Source organism: Symphodus melops (assembly GCF_947650265.1).
Source record: "Symphodus melops genome assembly, chromosome: 1".
NCBI classification, from domain to species: Eukaryota; Metazoa; Chordata; class Actinopteri; order Labriformes; family Labridae; genus Symphodus; species Symphodus melops.
The window spans coordinates 30,708,853-30,724,870 of NC_136691.1; the positions used below are offsets into that span (position 1 = coordinate 30,708,853).

Here is a 16,018-nt window from a genome sequence, read left to right on the forward strand (position 1 = left end):
TCTGTGAGTTGCTGTCGGGATTCGTTGTTCAGCTCTTCTCAGGCTCGGTTTCTCTCCTTCTTTTCTTCGTTTCCATCCCAACCATCTTTATAAAACAAACATCCAACGGCTTTCAAACACACCTGTCCACACCTGTTACATCAAAACACCAACGCTGGAGAACAAACTGAAAGTTCAATTCTTCAAAAATCACTAATGCATGAACTATTTTGCAAATGTGAAAAACCAAATTCAAAGAAAATCGGCCATTTTCTCTCCTTGGTTTCCTTCCAACACACAATCCTTTTCTTGTAACTTCCTTTACCTCGCCTTATCCGACTTCATCAGTCCTTTTCTCCATCAGCACCGGCCTCGGTCCGTTTGTCTTCGCTGTGAGAGCTCCACCAGAGTCAGCGTGGTTAAATTCACATCATGTCCAGTGGGAATGTCGATATAAGAAAGTAGCACGAGTTGTCACTTTTTTATCGTTTTTTTTTTTTTTTTTTTTTTTTACAAAAACCGTGAAAAGCGTGAGAGTGCTGGCTGCTGCTGGGTAGTCGCTGTTATGATCACTATTTTTTTTTTATATCCTCTTTTCTGTACAAAGTCCAACTCCAAAGATGAGTGAGATGGCAGTGGTGATATGAGAGATCCTCCTCGAGCTGCAGCGTCCTCTTTTTAAGCCTGAAGGACGGAAAGAAAGACAAACATAAGACAGGTGGACACACCTTCCAAAGTGGCTTCACAGATGACTGCTATCATTCAGGTCATGTTTCTGTGACTGTCAACAAATTCTATGAAAAGACCGCTCATCCCCGTGTCAAACACCAACTCCACATCTTCTCTAAGCTCGTTGGAGCATGAAGCACATTATAGGTTTGGGCCCCTTGAAAGTTCGGCTTCAGTGCTATCGCTCTCACCAACCTCATCTCCAACAACATCTGGAATAGCACAGCTGTCTGTTGAGCGCTCTGGAAGCTTGGCTTCCTACTGGAGCCTTTCAACAAGCAAGACTGAAACTCTGATTTTATTTGGTGGTCAGAATCAGTTTAATGTTGCTGACATGTAAAGAAGCTAAAGACGTGTTCACATCTGCACTGTGCTGTTTTACAACTACTGATTGTAACTTGAAAAACTGCTCAATAAAAAGAGTCGTAGTTACAGACAGGAGGCGCTGGGTGCCCATATTCTCGAGGCTGCACTGTGTAAGGGTTAATATATTTTGAATATGGGTGCAGCGCTCTGTGACGTCACCTCCGCGTGATTGGAGGGTAGAGAGGATCAGAAAACACATGTCCCACTTTCCTGAACTCCCGGTCCTGCGGGGACATCATGTCTTTGTTTTTAAATGTCCCACAGTTGGACCCCGTGGGTGCCCTGCCTCCTCCGCAGACTGTCCGCTGGGTCACCTAGCGAAAACACTGGAGCGGCATGCTAACAGATCACCATCATGGTGCGAAGGTGTAACACATCAATGCATCGACTGCTTTGGTCTTTCACAGAATCTGATGACGATAAACTACATGAATAATAACATTTGATACCAAAATATGATTTTAGATAAAACTCCTTGTCCTTTTATGGCAGACGTGAAGAAAATGAGTCGGTATGATTACAGTAAATCACATCACAGACAGCTAACGCTTCTGCAACACAGCAGTCGAGATGAGCAAGAGACAGATGGTTCATGTGACCAACCAAATCCTGAAAGGACTTACCTGCTGCTTCAGTCACAATATTACAAGAACATTTGATGTTTTTTACCATGTTTTTGAAAACATCTGAATGAATACCACACACACACACACACACACACACACACACACACACACACACACACACACACACACACACACACACACACACACACACACTCTCTGGAGGGGCACCGTGCAGAGCCTTCCCTGTGATGGTGCAATGAATGGAAACGATAGAAGTGAACAGCAACAAAGGCGGCTGGGATGAAAAGATGATGATGTGGCTCTTTGTGAGAAGAAGTGTGTGGAACAGGAGGAGAGGAAAGATCACTAGGAGCTCACCTGAACCCGCCTGCAGCTCTGCAGAAGTCTTATAGCGGGACATCAAACGGGTAAGTCTGGGACATTTGATTCTGAGCTCATTCTGTTTGCAGAACAAACCTCTGTTTTTATTAGTTCTCTATGAGAGTCAGGAACTCCTCGCTCTCACGTCTGCTGCAAGGTTTTTATCACCTACACAGGAGAACATCACCGCTGTACTCGCCTCTTCATTCTAATACGCTGTCACTGCATGGTGCAGCCAAGACCATGTCCACCGAGACCAAGACATACCTGAGACCGCAGTGCTCCAAGACCGAGACAAGTCAATGACATGTAGGGGTCGAGACTGAGTCAAGACGGAGACATTTAGGGATCGTGACCGAGTGAAGACGGAGACATTTAGGGGTTGAGACAGAGTCAAAGCGGAGACATATAGGGATTGAGATCGAGTCAAGACGGAGACGTTTAGGGACCGAGTCAAGACGGACACATTTAGTGATCGAGACCGAGTCAAGACGGAGACATTTGGGGACCGAGTCAAAGCTGAGACATTTAGGGATCGAGACCGAGTCAAGACGGAGACATTTGGGGACCGAGTCAAGACGGAGACATTTAGGGATCGAGACCGAGTCAAGACGGAGACATTTGGGGACCGAGTCAAAGCAGAGACATTTAGGGAACGAGGCCGAGTCAAAGCGGAGACATTTAGAGGTTGAGACCGAGTCAAAGCAGAGACATTTAGGGAACGAGACCGAGTCAAAGCAGAGACATTTAGGGAATGAGACCGAGTCAAAGCAGAGACATTTAGGGAATGAGACCGAGTAAAAGCAGAGACATTTAGGGAACAAGACCGAGTCAAAGCGGAGACATTTAGGGAACAAGACCGAGTCAAAGCAGAGACATTTAGGGAACAAGACCGAGTCAAAGCAGAGACATTTAGGGAACGAGACCGAGTCAAAGCAGAGACATTTAGGGAACGAGACCGAGTCAAAGCAGAGACATTTAGAGGTTGAGACCGAGTCAAAGCAGAGACATTTAGGGAACGAGACCGAGTCAAAGCGGAGATTTTTCACAGAGAGATTCTCATGGGGTGTGAAGCGGGCGTGTCCCTCACTTTGACTGTAACACTGGAATCAAACTACAGACGAAGGGAAGTTCTTCATTCTTTTATGAAGAGGGGTTTTTTCTTAGAGTAATAAAAGTCTGTGTTGGTCTTGACTTGAGAGTCTGTCAGGTCTGAGACAGAGACGAGACCTTCACAGAGTGGTCTAGAGAGCGCTCATGAGAGTACTATGACACTAGTTCAGCCTCGTCTTATCAGTCGTCCCTTACACCGCAGGACGATCCCTCGACTGCTCTCAGCTGTTGTTGGAGACTCGACCTCACAGAGTTCCAGTGGAGTCTATCTCCTCCCCTCAGAGGGGTTCATTCATCAAAGCACAGCTCAAACCACACTGTCTCACTCTGCACTTTGGGCACAGGAGTGTTTCATTCCTTCATGGAAATAAGACTGTCTCACCTACAAGAGAAGCCACTTAGTAATCATTTGTTCAGTGAATCTCAACACAAAATATGCAAATGAAGCTTAAAACGAACATAAACGGAATTAATGTGAGCTCATCGTTCAGAACTTCTCAATTTGGACATTTTCTTTTCCGACAGTCGAGGATGTGCACAAATAATGTCCTCACTTCCATCGTCAAATTATGATGGGACATGAATAATTCATCGTCCTGCTCTGACTTGACACGGCGTGTGACACAAATCGACGGAGGAGATATTCTGAGTGTGTTTGTGTCTGTGTGCGCTCGTTCTCTCTTCCTCCTGCTTCTCATCACGGGATAACCGAGTCTCTGGAGGATCCATTTGAAGCTCAGAAGAATGATTCCCCTTCATCAACTCCAAAAAGAGGCTGTCGAGGGACGTGGTGAGTAAAAGCAGGCGTACATTTAAAGCAGACAGGAGGTGCTGCATAGTAAACACAAAGCCTGCTAGCTTGCTGTGTGTATTTCAAAGCGGGAAAGCTAAGTGTTTTTTTGCACGTTGCTTCTCTGATCTCCCTGAGTGGCTGATTCTGACGCTACGGCACTCCAATAACAACGAGTGATTCAATGTTGGAATACTAATCCACCATTTCCCAAACTCTGTGCCCACAAAAAAAGAGAAGTGTTAAATCTGCTTGTCTGAATAATTAGCATGTGTAGCTCGATGCATGCTAATAGTGTCAACGAGCGGATTTAACACTTGATTTATTTTGTGATTTGAGAAACACAGCAGACAGAGCTGGCTTTAATCACATCTGCTGCCAGCGGACCTTCTCACTTTAAGCTAGCTGGCAAAATGTAACTTTAGCTCCACGAGCTGCGTACAAAGTCTCCTCAGTGAGAGTTTTGAAGCTTCATTTTGGAGCCAGAATCTTGTAAAAGGGCGAAGACATCCTAAAGCTACACGTCCCAGACAAGCGTCCTCAGTTAGCACTACAACAGAAAACTCCTGAAACAGGATATTTCCAGGAGGAGCTGTACGTGTCAACACAAACTGTTTTCACAGTTTGACTATGTTTTCTGCAGCAAGTCTGAGAGAGCTGAACGCAGCAAGATGTTCTCTGGAGAGTTGAGCTGGAGTCAGTGTGAGGAGGAGTCACGTCTATATCCTGTGACTGAAGTTAGTGCAGTGACTGGACCTCCACACACCCCGTCTGTTGGACTACACGTCTACCTGAGGAGACCCCCCCTCATACCTGCCAGAGAGAGTCTCCTGCTGTGAGGAGCATACACTATATGAACAGCTAGGTCAGGAGCAGTCCTCCTGAAGTGATCTCAATATTTTCAGGAGTGTATTTGTGAAAACGGCTAAAGCTAGTGGCTAACTGTTTTCTTCTGTTTTGAGGTCTTGCTTTCCTTAAATAAACCACTCGTCCCTCTTCAGACACGCTAAATAAATAAATGTATTTGAAGGACTTGCTGAGTGAAAAGTCGATTCAATGATGATAAATATTTAGTTTTCTGTTTTCCTGTCGTTGCTAACTTTAACCTGACATGAAACAGAAGTGCTGCTACATCAAATGAATATTGAGGTTGATCTTGAAGTAAACAGAGCAGGCTGACCTCTGCAGCTGGCTGAGGCTGCAGGATGACAGCAGCTCTACAGTGTGAGGGTGAAAGGCACACAGGTGGAAACATTGAACAAACAAAGGATGAGAAGGATGCGACAGTCAAACCCAAGGGGGGCAGAGGGTGTTACTTTAGTGTTCAGACCTACCATGCATGCATTTAGACCCAGGAGTCAACAGGCTGGGGCTTTACATCACAAGCGTCCACCAGACTGACCGCAGGCCTGTTACTCCTGATATAGTGTTTCCTATTTGTGTCATTCTGTGGCCACAGGAGGACGGGTTAAGAAAAAAAAACAGAGCAAAACAAAGAGAGGTCAATTCATTGGACAAATAGACTCACACACATGCATCCAGGACCAGAGAAGCCAGTGTTAGTTCCCTGCCGTAAGGAGAGCTGGGAGAGAAGTCAGAGAGATTACAAAACAGCAAACCAAACCATGCAAATGAAAGAGGGAGAGAGCCGCCGCTTCATCTGCCAAGTTGCATTCAAAGCGGGCAGAACACCTTCGGGAGGAACGGCGTGGCGGACTGAGGAGACAGCTTTCAGAGTCGTACTTTAAGGCCTGTGCACGGTGGAGTCAAAAATGGCTGTTTACTGAGATGACTCCCTTCTTCTGTCTGAGCGTTTTTACAAGTACAACCTCGGCTCTGATTGGTTTAGCCGAGCATCTGAGTTAAATGAAGAGTCAGTGTTGATTCTTCTCGAGGTCACTGATGAGTCCTGAAGCTTTTTAAAGCTGCTGTACTTTGTTGCTTTTCGAGGCTCGCTGTGAACGCACCGAACTGTAAAGTTAAAATCAGCTTAAAATGTCAGTGAGTGTATTTTACTGTCAAATAAGACAAAGACTTGTAATAAGTCTGAGAGGTCACTTGTTGTGTTTGACGATCCATAACATATGTAAACTGCCAACAGGAGAGCAAACATGTAAGCCAAGAGGTCGACTCCCTGAAGGGAAACAACATTTGATCATAAAGGTGTTCATGGAGGAGTACGATATTCATCTCATAAACAGCCATGTGAGTTAATCGTCTGTTCAGGGATTAAGAAAGTTTCAGTCTGAGACACAGATTTAACATTTTTCAGCAAACATGAGACAGTGTAAGTGTGACAACAGACACATAGTGCTCTGAGCTGTAGCCTGTGTTAGCGTCAGAGCTAATGTGAGAGGACCTCAGCTGGGTGATGCTTTGTGACTTATATAACAAGTTCAGGTCACAGGTTGGACTACTGTTTCATAGAGTCAGGCATTTACTGTTACAGGAAGAATGTGCGACATGTTACACAGGAATATGTCATTAATCCAGTCTGTGTGAATGTGTGTCTGAGTCCTGAGTGTCTACAGTGAGGGAGAAGCTGGAGTCCTGCTGGCTGTGTTGTTGTCAGAGCTGTGTTTACATGGACGGGACGGCCGGCTCCTCCCCTTGTGTATAAAAGCTGTTTGAGTCAAGAAGAAGGAGAACATACTCACTGATTATTTGATGAAGAGTTTTTACATCATTCTGTGTCAGTTTACATGAAGCTACCAGCTAGCTAAAGAGCACTAACGTTAGCATGCTAACACAACAACGCAGGACACAGGTGAGTGCAGGTCAAGCTGAGAATGATTTTGTCCACTGCTTGCACATAATTAATTATGATCTACTTGATAACTCCTCTGTGTGACCTCGAGTGGAGAGCGGTTGGAGACGTGTCTCTGGAGGAGGGCGTGTCTTCAGTATGGAGGAGGCGTGGCCAAACAGCAGTTTGTTTTGGTTTCGTGCTGGAGCTCAAGAGAGACATCTACTGGATAATAAAGTCGCACATTCTTCCTTTCGCTTGTATCTGGTGGCCACCGTGGACACTGTAAATCCAAACTTGTAAAACTTTATTTGTAGCTGAATAGCTTTAAAGTTGTGTGTTGGATTATCCAGATGATTGGAGGAACAGGAAGCATCGTTTTAAAGCTAAATGTGATACATGGGCAGATTTGTTCTCATATTATAACTAATGCAAAGGCCTCATTTTTAAAGCTTTTTGAAATAAGGTGTTTATCTGAACGTTGAGATACTTCACACTAGAAGTTAGACTGCTGAGATTTGAGCTCATGTATTCATCACCTCTGGACACATTACGACACAGACATGTTTTAAGGGCTCATCTGAACCTGCATGTTTATGAGCATCCTCTCAGGTCCTCTTCATCTATTTCAAAAACAAACGACAAAAACTGCTCGATAGTCATCAAACATGTCACGTCCTCTGAAGCCATTATCCTGTGACTCCTCTTTGAGGCTGGATGGCCAATCAAGAATAAACAGAGTGAGGCTTCAGCGGCTGAATAATCCACAGCCACCACTTGATAATGCAGCGTTCTGTTGAATGTCAAAGTGAGGGTCGTCTCCACCAGGCGCGGTGGTCTGCAGTTCCTTTAATCATTCTCAGATTAATTACTTTACAGACGAAAAAAATCATACGCCCAATTAACTGCTGGCTCGCAGATGTGAGGCCGTCCACATGGCTGAGCTGCAGAAGGCATTAACAGAGAACAACGTCCAGCCTCTTTAAAGAATCGACAGGATGACGAGCTTCCACCAGAGAATAAGAGAATACAGCCATTTTCACTGAGACATCATCATTTCCTCCTCTGTACACTCTGATCCCTCAGGTCAGCCTTACCTTCAGCGGTTCCCGATCTGGCAGGTCCACTGAGCTGTCGCCGGCCTTGTACTTGCAGTCCTTGTCCCTCTGGTCGATGGTGGGGTAGGCGTCTAATGAGGTCAGAGAAACAACGGTCAGCTTGGTCCTACATGCATACTCCAGTGACAGACCTTTCAAACATTTGGTTTCATCTTGTGAGAAGAGACACGCTGAAATCTTTTCTGCACAGGAAGTGGACACAGAGAAGACAGCACAGTCCTGGCATGAGCCTGTCCTAAACTCACAACCCTTACCACCAGAGGGAAATACACAAGAACAGGGGCCCCTTCTGTCTGTGTTGTGATGTTTGACTTTGTGTGTGTCTCATCGGTGTTATCTATGGATTCTTCTCTTCACCTGTCGGCCTCACAGCACAGGAGGAAGTGCTGAAACATTTCAACACTCAAACTTTCATCAATTATAAATCAAACTGTGATCGCAGCTGCAGCAGGTGTTTCCATCTTCCATCTGTCAGTCTCATGAAACACATAGTTTAATAACTCATGTCCATGATGACGCTCATGTTTAAACTGTGAACTATAGAATAGTAACAGAGATGTCACAAGGCTTGTTCAAGTCCACAGTTCAAATTGAGGGTGAACTACGAGTCTTCACTTGTTTGCAAAGTCAATGTCTTGCATATGACTCATGTACACATTAATATAGAACATACGTGGAATTTGACATGTATTAATTTTCCACAGCACACTGCTATGTTCTGGGACAGATGTCACCCTTTGCCTGCACTTACATTTTTACATCCTTTTAAAGATTTCAAACACAAAAAGTGTCAGAAAGTTGAACGATGTCGTCATAAATTCTTGTGAACAGCTCTGAGTGATTCACGTCTCCGGGGGACTCCTTCTCCTTTTTGTGAAACTCACTTTGGGAAGTTTCATATGTGACCTACTTTAAAGTGGGAGTGTTTTTTTGGAAACACTTTCACTTCCACTACTATTCCTGGGAGGGAAACAGGAGCCCACAGGCGTGACAGGGAAGAAGCACAGTAGACTCTCAGACGTCTTTGGAGAAGAGTGAGAAATGATTTCATGCTCCTGTTGAAAGTGACTTTATCTGCACCGAAGACATCAGTCACAACCTTCTTCACTTAAGTCGTATTATCATATCATATATTTCTTATAACAGCATAATTACAGACCAGGATATAGACCCTATCATTTATCAAGAGTGTATTAATATCAGTGAAAAACCACACCTGTTGTGATTAAAGGTCACATGATCTCGTCTTCAGGTGAAATCAGTGTCCTCGCTCCTCTTCATCATGTGTGTGAAGTGTGTTGTTGTAAATCCACTCTGATCCTGTATCTGATCATGTCTATAAACCCCTCTATTTCAGCCCTGCTCAGAACAGGCTGTTTCTGTGTCTGTAGCTTTAAATATGTAAATGAGCTGTGTATGACCACGCCCCCTCTCTGGAAGGGCTCGGGTGTACTCGCTGCTTTCTGGCTCCATGTCCTATTGTTTACGGTGAGAAGGCAGACTCAGAGGGCAGAACAAACACCTAGCTGTGGGAGTGTCACCCACCTGGGGGAGGGGCTACTGCCCTTTGTGATGTCATGAAGGGAAACGGCCTGTTTGAGCACACATTTTCTGAAAAGTGGAGCAGGCAGAAGACGGAGAGGATCATTGGAGGGTTTGTAGACAGAGTAGAGACAGATGTAAGAATCAGAGGAACATGGGGAAGGGTATTTTTCCAAATCAAAAGGATAAGGATAATCTTTATTGATCCCCCAATGGGGGAAATTGGGGAATGAAGGAAATCATGTGACGTTTACAGCCCAGCTTTTTAAAAACATCCTATTAAGGGAGGGGTCTCCAAATAACATCAAACAGCTTCATGTTTTCTCTGTCAAAATGCCGTCAAATCAAGATCACAGTTTTCCTTTCTTTGGATTCTAAGATTAAAAACAAAATCTTAGCAAATGTGACAAAGAGCAAGAAGACTCAGAGTGGACCCTGTTTGTCACTCGAGGGAGTTTAGAGGAGAGCTAAGTCCTTCTGTGGCTTGGGACCATCATGCCTGCACCCAGCTCATCCATAGGTTTCATATCAACACAGCCACATTTCCTGGTGCCTGAAAAGCATTCATGTGCCGTTTGTACATAAAAAGGCACACATTAAAAAACAGGAGGAGCTGTGCCAAAAACCGCTTTTCAGGGAAATGATTCTCAGCCAGTGATTGGAAAATGCCAAAACCTGAGAGTGGGCAGGCATGAGCGCTGCGATTCATGTGCATGTATGGATGCAAAGAAGAAGGAAAAGTGGGGCACACGGCCAAAAAATTAGGACATTAAACTGCTGCGATGCTATTGACTCCTCTGTCAAAGAGATGTTTGTTGTTGGGCCAATGTCCCCAAACGTCCCCCTCCATCCCTCCCCCGCGCTCTGCTTACTTCATATGGGAACATTTTCATCGTCTCTGACCCGATTACATCAATTTAAAACCCCCATGATGAAAGTAAACGATAACTCCTCTATCTTCTGTCTAAACCTACTTTCTGACAGTTTGAAAACTTCCACTCCAGACTTATAAGCAATGGTTTCAACTAATGACACAGCTCCACCACACAGTGGACGAGAGGAGTCTGAACTCTGACATAACCATGAGAAACAATGATGTCAGTGCGCTGGATCCAAACGCTCACACGCTGTAACCTCCGGCTCCGTGCAGGGTTTTTTTAAGGTTTCTCTTCTTCCTGCACATTTTCTGTTCTTTGTGGAGGCCAGAGAGAAAGAAAGGATGCCTCTACATTCTGTTCTGCTTAAACAGAACAAAACAAAAGGAATGAATCAATGAGGGAGTGAATGTGCTGTTTGAACCTGCTTGGAGGACGATAAGGTGGGTGATAATCCACATCAGGAAAGGTATGATAAAGAGTGTGTTTCTACCTCTTAAAGGCGCTCACAGCTCATTGGACAGTGCAGCAATCATCAACGTCACTTCTCCCTCACCGGCCAATCAAAGCCACGGAGGGCGGGACTTCTGATAACAGCTTTGTCAACAGCGGAGGAGATGCTTGTCTGACTCTGGTCTGGAGCTTCTGCAGCTCATGTCTGAACATGTTTCATGTTTTCTTGTTTTCCTTGACTAATGTAATGTGAACATTATATTTACAGCAGGTTCGTCTGTATTAATGAAGTCCAACGTTATTGTCTCACATACAAGCATTCTTCTATGTTGCCGTTGTCTCGCAGTGGTGCTCCCTATACGGTTAACATTTGAATGTGACTTTCCTGTTCACAACTTTATGACTGTATGAGTTCCCTTTGAATGCAGCATTAGACTCCGCCTCCGGCTCAAACTGTCCTTGTTGCTTCTTTTGGATATTTTGGGGACTTTCGTTTGAGTTGAATTTTGGCGTCCTTGTGTTCCACCTTTGTGTCCCCCATTAAATTAAATAAATGACACTCTTTCTGGACTTACTCATTGAGACTGCAGTAAAAAATATTTCAGTTCAAGACTCTTTATTATCATTAAAATGAGGATCTGTCAGATTGTTTTTGTCCTCCAAACAGGCTAAACCAGCAGCGATCACAAGCACACAAACGTGGACTGACCTTGGTTCTTCTCCATCAGGGGCAGAGTGGTGTCGTCGTAGCCAGGCTTGCCGTTCTTTGTAGCTTTCGGGGTGGCTGTCACCGTGGGCTAAGAAACCAGGCACAAAAAATATATAAGTATTCAACCCTTCATGCTAACTAGCTAAACAACAGCTAATGTTAGCAATGATAGCCCCACTGTATCTGGAAACACTGTGAAGAAGTAATGTTAGCATTTGGTCACTCTCAAGCTAATGCTAATATCTGCTCTGGAGCTGGTTAAATGTTAACGTTAGCTGTTGGAAGCTAACGGGTTGAAAAAATGTTCTTTTCCATCATATTTCTGTTCTGTGCTGATTAAACTCAAGACGCAGAGTCAAAGTCACTTCAGACCAAAGCAGCCGATCAAATCAAGTAGGAAGTTCATCCAGGAGCAAAGAAACGGTGAGATCTCTTTACTGAAGCTAAGCTCAGATATTCGCTCAGCTGATGCGTCTCTGTGTGATCGAGCACAGACTCTTAGTTTGTGGAATAACTCATTTTATGAAAAGGTTCTTAAAATGTTTAAACAAAAACAATAAGGTATGCTTTGAGGTGACAATCGTGGGGGCGTGGCCAGGTTCAAGTCTCGCCGCCACTGATTATTTGTCGAAATAATCCTCAAGTGTGTGGCGTCAACTCGATTATCTTACTGCTCATGATCCTCCACAGTCAGGAATCTTAAACATGAAACATGTTTGATATTTATGAAGGCAGAAAACCAACACGTGGATGTTTCGTCCTTTATCAAACATGGCAGCGAACATAAACACAGCTGAGCCGTGTGGAGAAGCAGCTCGACTGTCTTCATAACGTCTCAAGAAGAAAGACCACACAACCAGCCGACCACGTCCTTCGTCCTCCACATTCTGAAACCCCTCCAGTGTGTCTTATGCATCGCTGCCACAGGATCAGCGCTCAGTACCTGGAAGTGGCTCTTGTTCCAGCCGTCCTTGGTCAGAGCGTTCCTCAGATCCTTATAACTCCAGACCGTCTGCAGAACGTGGGACGCCGCCTTCGTTTCACGAGCTGATTGGCTGAGGAGGACACAAGAAAAAAGAAAGAACATGGAGGTTTAACCCTCGTCTTGTGTTAGCTTTCTGTTACCATCTCTTATGTTAACGGGTCGGTTTTGACCCATGTCTTAAATCAGCTGTAAAATACACTGAAAACAATTATCTATCATCCAATTTGTTTCTCATCTCTTGGTTACCTTGTTAGGCTTCCTTATCCATGAAAATATTGGTTTTAATATTTTTGGTGTGGGCCATTGGGCCTTTTTTTTGTCAGTATACCCCTCGATTTCAATTTAAAAAAATGGTAAAATGAACCTCAAGAGAATTGTATAAATAAATAAAAGGTTGTTGTGTTACCTGACTATTACTGAGGGGTATTAGAACACATCTCTTAAATAAATTTGTTTTATTTATTTTTTCATTTTAATAATTTTAACTATAGTAACATCTATGGTGTTACGGGTCAATTTCGACCCATGTATATTTACTATTATTTTTCCATTACTTGGTGGATGTGGGTCCACAACACAAATGCATTATATGCAGATACATCGAGGATGTTGTAAAACACAACACCTATGGCCCTGGGTTGAACATCAGTGGAAGAAGCTGCACTCATGTGTCCCAGACATCCCTGATGGGGGCAAGCTTGTCAGATCTTGCTCTGGTTGTCAAATCTGAGGACTCTTGATATCATATGAAAGGTCTGAAGTGACATTGTTGCCTGGAAAATATTTCTACCTGTCGATGCATCCCAGAGACTATCAGTGGCCTTATTGCAGGATCTGTACACTCCAGCAAAAAAAAGAACACCAATATAAGCATCCAGGTATTCCTCATCCATGTTTTTCCACATGTCGCCATGGACTTTTTTTCCTTCAAGGTTTGTCATAGCAATGATGACTCTTTTTAGTGACAATGGCATAAATAGCTCAAAACATGTCTTGGTGTCAGTGACTCTCGTCACAGCAAACCTTGAGATCCCAGGGGTCATTTTGATGACATTTGCAGCAGCTACCCTGCCATGTAAATCATGATGTAATGAGCTCCAACAGATCTCACCACTTTTGGACTTGAATCTTTCAGCGGGAGTCGCTTCACCACCGGTGACCTCCTCATCAGACTCATCAGATGTGTCTGTGTCTTCTGGATGATACTCCACATTGTCTTTCTCCTCAGAAACCTGTTCATCCGTATCACTATGCTGCTCTGTGTCCACTCCCTCATTTTCAGCAAAAATATTATCCAGAACTTCTTTCACTGTAAATCTTTTTTTCATTTTTGCATGCTGCAAATTGGAGATGTGCACTCTGCAAGTCACCAACTCTATACTGAATTGACCTCACATGTCTGGAAATGCCTGTCGTTGTTTGTTTTGTTTTTGTACTGGATAACAAGGTAAAATGAGAATCCCCTAAAGCTCACATGATTGGGAGAGGAGCTGGCTGTCAGTGTGTGTTCAATTTTGGCTCTAATTATTGCTTTATAATCTTATTTTTATAACTGGGTCAAAACCGACCCTAACAACACCAAGGTCATAATTTTAACCAGAGCATTTTACAATTTAGTGAAAACCAAAAAAAATGTTTTATTTTGTTGAAATAGAGATTCCTGACAAAGTCAAAAAGCCTTGATGCAAAAAAAAAAAAGTTACGTGGTTCTTTTATGCATTTAAAAACTAAAACGGGTCGGTGCCGACCCTAACACAAGACGAAGGCTAAGCACAGCGAATCAAGTCAGAGACCTGACCTGAGCCTGAAACAATGACAGCTTGGTGTAGTTACACTCTGCTGCAGTCAATCTCTTTATTCCAAGACGTCGAGTCCCACCAGTGGCTCCAGGGTCGAGTTTTTAATTCACAGCTAGATGAGTGCACATTTCCTTTCATTAGCTCCCTCCGAGCCACCAGCATTAATTACACGTGAGAGGGGGCCTCGCTTCAAAGAAAGCTAATCTCCGAAGGCCTCGAGGAAACAGCGGTATTTGGTCTGTAAATGAACGAGTGTATTGATGCGATTTAGAGCCGCTCTCTGGATGATCAATACTTCACCAAACAATGAGCGGCTTTTGGAAAGTGCTCTTGATCTGAAAAGAAATGTGCAGGCATGCTTCATGTCGGCGTGGTCAACACGTAGCTCACCGAAGACGAGAGCATTAATATCTCTTGGCTCTCATCCAGAGAGTTTTGGAGAGCGTGGGCGTCAGAGGGATAACTAGCAGCAGCTCTGTAACGATGCCCTCCAGTTCTGAGAGTTCATTAACGGGTCATGTGGTATCGTGGTCGTCAAGCTCGTGGTCATTACAGACACATTACACTAACCTCGGTGAATACTAATGTCAATGCACGCAATGCAAATTGCATCCAAGGTCATGCAGTTAGTTATAACATAATGTCTTCAGGGTGAACACACACTCCTGTTTGGTTTACACACACGTTCTTCCACAACGAACATTCAAATCGATTCTGCAGAGTGGCCATTATGATGAAGGAAATACCACTCTGTCTACGTGTTCCTCGCCGTGTGCGTCTCGTCCTACCTGGTCCTGTTGATGGCGACCAGCTTCTCGATGGCCTGCGCCTGGATGAGGGAGCGGGCGTTTTCCGAGCTGTCTGTGACGATCTCGTGGATGGTGTTGAGGATGGCGACCACCGTGTCCTCCTCGAGGTTTTTGGCGGGTCGCTGCTGACCGCTGGGTAAGTTGCTCACCAAGTCCCGCATGGCGTAACTTCCTGTAAGGTCCAGTCATTTTAAAATGGTTAACGATGCAGCAGAATCAAATCGATTAGATGAGACACAAAAGGTCATTCTCGGCGAGTTTGATATTTAAAGGACAGTTGAACTGTTTTTAAAATCTACTGTCAACTTCAGGTCAGCATGTCTTTAGCAGCGCTCACGATTCTCTGATTAAATCTGTGGCGGCGCCACCAGCTCGTACCAATGAGGTCCTTGTTGCGGCGGTCGATGGACAGGTTGCGCAGGGCGATGGCCACAGCTCGGACCACCTTGTCGGAGTCGGAGCGCAGCAGCTCCACCAGGATGGGAAGACCTTTCTCTTTACGCACTGTGGCTCGGATGTAGTTGGACCACTGCAGGGCAGACAGAGGACATTTTTTGATTTATTTTTAACTGGACCTTTGCCCACCACGCTCGACTGAGTGAGCGCACGCTTGTCAGCAACTTCCTGTTTGACATTCACGCAGACCTGAAGAGCCCCACATGGGAGCTGCCCAGCATGACCCGCTGGGAGAGCTTCACTGGAGGAGTGTGCGTCACACACGCTCCATCTTTCTCTGACACGACGGCTCCCTGAGTTTGACTAATTCACAACATCACACAGCGACGACATGAGATCTAATCTGTCTTCATTCAAACATCAGTAGATTTTACTCCTCATTTTTCTGTAACATGAAACATTCAGTTTGACATTAAAGACTTTCTCATCTCACCAGCATTACCCCAAGAGACGTCATTAATCAGAAAGCATTAACAGACGCACCACTAGGTGGCAGTAGTGCGCCTTTAACAATACAGATCAGAGCCTGAAGGGGATTGTGAGGAGGAGACTTCCTGTCAGGGAGCAGGGACGTGCTGATGTGTTAGCAGGTTCACCAGCTG

General features: G+C 44.6%; 1 protein-coding gene across 9 annotated transcripts in view; it reads right to left on the reverse strand.

Moving 5' to 3' along the window:
* Nucleotides 1–503: 503 nt before the first annotated feature.
* arvcfb (ARVCF delta catenin family member b) overlaps nt 504–16,018 on the reverse strand; it is a 117,190-nt gene continuing 101,675 nt past the window's right edge. For 8 of the 9 annotated variants that reach the window (XM_079363697.1, XM_079363696.1, XM_079363700.1 and 5 more), the window contains 7 exons: nt 15,339–15,489; nt 14,940–15,132; nt 12,311–12,422; nt 11,368–11,455; nt 7,768–7,859; nt 5,259–5,371; nt 504–663 (listed from right to left, as the gene is read on the reverse strand). In XM_079363697.1, coding sequence (XP_079219823.1) covers nt 5,270–5,371; nt 7,768–7,859; nt 11,368–11,455; nt 12,311–12,422; nt 14,940–15,132; nt 15,339–15,489 — 738 coding nt within the window. In that variant the 3' untranslated portion in view covers nt 504–663; nt 5,259–5,269. The remainder of the gene's footprint in view (nt 664–5,258; nt 5,372–7,767; nt 7,860–11,367; nt 11,456–12,310; nt 12,423–14,939; nt 15,133–15,338; nt 15,490–16,018) is intronic. The other variant, XM_079363701.1, reaches the window with a different exon arrangement.